The sequence below is a fragment of the Lipotes vexillifer genome, unplaced genomic scaffold (assembly GCF_000442215.2).
Source record: "Lipotes vexillifer unplaced genomic scaffold, Lipotes_vexillifer_v1.1 scaffold240, whole genome shotgun sequence".
Lineage (NCBI taxonomy): Eukaryota > Metazoa > Chordata > Mammalia > Artiodactyla > Lipotidae > Lipotes > Lipotes vexillifer.
In genome coordinates this window covers 4,482,718-4,487,146 of record NW_006797481.1, presented here as the reverse complement: position 1 = coordinate 4,487,146, position 4,429 = coordinate 4,482,718, and the positions used below count along the sequence as shown (strand labels likewise).

At 47.0% G+C, this 4,429-nt stretch overlaps 1 protein-coding gene across 1 annotated transcript in view; it reads left to right on the top strand.

Annotated features, from left to right (window-relative positions):
• Window positions 1-4,429, top strand: part of SLC18A2 (solute carrier family 18 member A2) — a 40,763-nt gene that overhangs the window by 807 nt on the left and 35,527 nt on the right. The window contains exon 2 of the mRNA XM_007469589.1: window positions 1,390-1,741. Within this exon, the coding sequence (XP_007469651.1) occupies window positions 1,390-1,741 (352 nt within the window). The remainder of the gene's footprint in view (window positions 1-1,389; window positions 1,742-4,429) is intronic.

Below are 4,429 nucleotides of genomic sequence, written 5' to 3'. Positions count from 1 at the left end.
CCCCCCCCCCCCCCGCTCCCCGGGTACCCCTTCCCAGGGCGTCCCGCTTACCTGAGCGCGGTTCGGGAAAGTTCGAGAAGACGTTTTGCAAAAATACATTCCCCAAGACTGCCTCGTCTAGGCTAGTAGCTGTGTTTGTGGCTTCGTTTTCCTGGCGGTCAGGTCAAAAAATGTGATAGCAGATAAAACCCAGAACTTATGTTTCCTCCTGATAATTTCCTGCTTCCCCTTGTCACTTTCAACGCGATTAAAAAAAAATCTATTAAGGAGTAGCAAGTCCCAGGATTCAAAATAATGTTATAATAATTATTATGCTACCCGGAAAGGTGGGTCAATAATGTGGTCTATCACCTCAAGGAACAGGTCAAAATCCTTCCCTCCATAAAAGGAAGGGACATTTAAAGGTAGTGATTCCACAGATGACTTGACATGGAGACACTACAGGACCCACATCAAGAGCAATTTTAACGGCATTGGTTTTCATCTTTTTCCTGTAATGGATTTTTGAAAAACTAAATAATTGACATCCAGTTCTCTTAACTAGCACCATTAACAGCAACAGATTTGACATGCTTTTCCTTAAAAATATCCCAATTTTTAATGAATAAAAAATGATTTTTTAAAGGGTTGTTTCTCTTCTCTCCATTTAAGGTTCTCTCGATGGTTTTCAGAACATCACACAGTTAGGGTTTCACTTCCAGGAATATCAGAGCTGGGGCCGGGGGGCGCTCATCTGAGTTTAGTAACAAGGGCCTGAATCCTCCTTTGTCTTGAATGCTCTGTGGTGCACATGCCCGAAGCTTCCAGTACATCAGTTTTTCTTTTCCTCTACGAAAGTCTCAAGAAGTCTCAAATCTTCCAGGTTGTATGAAACATTGAAGCTTCCCACTCAAGTAATGGAAAGATGAAGTGGGCCTGCTGCAGAATTTCCGAATTATTACTTCCTGCAGGTTTATTCTTTTCTAAGACACCTAATGAAATTTAGATTTCTGTTTCCTTGATTCATTCACTTAAAGGTCTTTCTAGCCTCTTTCTGAGAAGCACTGGTTGACCCCAGGTCAGCACTGATTAGACTTCAGACCGAGTCTTGCTTTCCTAAAATATTCCTGTGAAGGAGCCCTGTAATGGGAAAGCCCACAAAGAACAGGGATCTCTGGGGTGGGTCAGGTGTGCACAGTAGCTGCCCTGAGAGCTCTCACAGCCTCTGGGGCTTTGTTCGCAGAGCTGAGCAACGTGAAATTGTTCAGTGTCGGCGCGGAGGTCCCATTCCCGAGGCAGACATGCCACTTCTCTGGGCCTCATTTAGCGTTTGACAAGACCACGGTTTTGCTGGCTTTGGTCCCGGGCAGGGTTTCAGTGTAATCACCACTCTCCTGCTCTTGTTCTCAGTCCCCATCATCCCAAGTTACTTGTACAGCATCGAGCATGAGAAAGATGCTATAGAAATCCAGACTGCCAAGCCAGTGCTCAAAGCCTCCACCTTCGGCGGCTTCCAGAACATCTTCTCCTATTATGACAACTCCACTGTGGTCGCCGGCAATAGCACTGGCAGCCTTCAGGGGGCGCTGCTGCATGAGGCCACCACGCAGCGCACAGTGACTAACAGGTCTACTGCCCCTTCCGACTGTCCCAGTGAAGACAAAGACCTCCTGAATGAGAACGTGCAGGTCGGCCTGTTGTTTGCCTCGAAAGCCACCGTCCAGCTCCTCACCAACCCGTTCATAGGACTGTTGACCAACAGGTGGGTTATATCATTTTGGTCATAAAAGTCTGATATTTATATTGTTCCAGATCACTTCCCCCTGGGATTTTGCTTCTCATTCATTGATCAGAATCTGGAAAACCAAAGCTGGGGAAAAAGCCAGTCTCCTTCGCCTTACGTTTCTGTCCTTAGTCAATCACGATTTCCCATTTGGTCTTCCTTTTCACTGCCACCATGACCATCCTTGTGGGATTGTACGTACCATGTGGCTTTCTGTTCTCTTGCACCTGTGGTCATGCACTTCCTAATAGACAGCTGAGGTGGTTTCCTTCAGGGCTGGCGTGCTCAGTGCTCGTGGGGATGGCCAGGTGGGGAACGTGGCACATGATCTGTAGTCCTGCTGCGTATACGAAACGTCTCGCTGACACTGAGGTCCTAGGCAGAGTACCAGTTCTTTCCTTGCCACTTACTGAGCTGCGTCCACGTGCACAAAGGGAAGAGGCTTTTTTTTTGGATGATTCAAGCTGCCCAAACTAGCTTTATATTCATCTCAATGTTCTGGAGTCTTTTGGGACCCACATTATTTTGAATAACTGTTCACATTTCCATTGCTGGCGGCCGTCCAGCAAGTATTTGCTGTTCTACAGCCGAGGTGGGCCAGCTCTGCCTGATATCTGGAGACTCCAAGTACAGGGCAGGGGGCTTGCAGAGGAGGGGGGGAGCTGGTAGAGTGTGAATGGTGGCGGTGGGCCGCTATATAACAGTGTGACCCCAAAGGCAGCAATGTGAAAAATGGGGCGGTGCCCAGAGTCCTACCTGTGAATCAGGCCTAGTAGCAAGAACCAAGACAAGGACTAGAGAAAAAAGGAGAATAAAAGAGGGGGCGGGGTGAACTGAGGAGGCCGGGGCTGGGGGACCCGGTGGGGCTGGGGGGACCCGGCAGGGCTGAGCTATAAGAGGCCTCATGTGCTTGATGAGAGAGGAGTGGGGCTTGTTTGGGGGGCACTTGGGAACCACTAGAGGTTCCGAAGCCAAGTTGCAGAGTCAGAGAGCTGAGCGCAATTTTAAGCAGGTCAGCCCAGCACCCCCTGCAGGCTGGGAGCAGAGAGGTCTGTACATTTACCAGGCTTTGGCCTTGGGAAAGGTGGAGCAGGGCTGGCCGGGCCTTCTATTAAAATATTATTAAGCATTTCAAGATGGCAACAACAGAAGCGTTAAACCAGGCAGGGGACCCTTCTCAGAGCGGGGCCCACTCTGCGGGGTGGGAGGCCTGGGGCGTTGGCAGGGGCTCAGAGAGGGGATCCGCCCTCCTCCGCACGAGCTGTCCTCTGGCATGCAGGTTGCCGGTAACGTACTCATGGGGAGTCCGATGGAAGCACATTTTCAACTTCTGTGATTAGATTTTCCGCGCTGAGTAGGGCCATTGAATCCGTCCCAGGCCACATCCAGCCTGCAGTTTGCTGTGTAGTGTTATCAGGCTGCTGCACAAAATGCTGAGCAAGTTAACACAGGACGCTGGGCTGACTGGGAGCCCACCGAGAGGCACCATCATCACGGTGACGTTCGGCAGTTCCTCTGTTCTTCAGGAGGAAAACCAAACAGACCTTCATAGTTACAGGGTTTTCTTTCTTTTCTCAAGCCTAAGAGCGCTTCTTAAAATGCATCTGGTATAATTACAGGAAACAGCTCAGGGTTTTGTATTCTGAGAAAGCAAACAGCTCAAATACTATATTGGGAAAATTGAGGACATTATTGTAATAATGCCTTGCCAATCACTTGGACGTGAATGTCACTAGCTGCACAGTGTAATACTTAGAAACTCAGCTGAACTGATGTGAGTGTTCCAATCTTCCAAACGTAAGTGGCAAATGAAAAGCTTACAAAAAAATCCCATTCTTGTTTTTAATGCTTCGCTTATGCTACCGGGCAGCATCTTGTTTAAAAACCAGTGAGACCTTTCCCCTAGTAAATACTCCAAATGCTTTGACATTGCAGCCACCTAAGGCTCACGTTTGGGGCTCCCAAAAAATTATCTGCCAAGAGAAAACTAATTTCCTTTAGTGACCTGTGAGATTTAGTCTATTGGTATGGTGTGTAATCCACTTTGGAATTTATTGAGGGCAAAATTTTAATCCCTAGCTGATTTCTCCCAGCTCTCCAGCAAATTTCAAAATAATCTTCATCTTCTAGCACTGCCTTGTAATGTGGAAATGCAGCCAAGTTTTAATACTGATGTAGGACAACAAACTCTGTTGTCCCTCCAAAATGATCATGATAAGTAATTTTTTTCTAATACTTTCCAAGCCCAGTAGATATGAATTTGGGGACTTTCAGCATTTCTGGGCACTCCATGGTTCTGCTCCGAGAAGTGATAAATACATTTCCGTCTACAGACTCTCCCTTTGTGAGCCATCGCAAATAGCCTTCTGATGTAATTTGTGCCAATCACATCGGCAATTACCGACAAGACGTGTGACTCACGTTTTCAGTGTTGTAAAGAAGTGAGTTTACAATAGCATTTCGCACTTGGTTAATATGTTTCTGGTTAAGGAGTAGTTAAAACGTGAAGCGTCAGGTCTTGAGGAGACTCTTTAGCAAAAGCTTTTGGGTCCGTCTTAGTATTTATTTATTTATTTATTCTTTTTTTTTTTTTTTTTTTTTTTTTTTTTTTGTTTTTTTCACTGCTGTGGCCTCTCCCGTTGCGGAGCACAGGCTCCGGACGCGCAG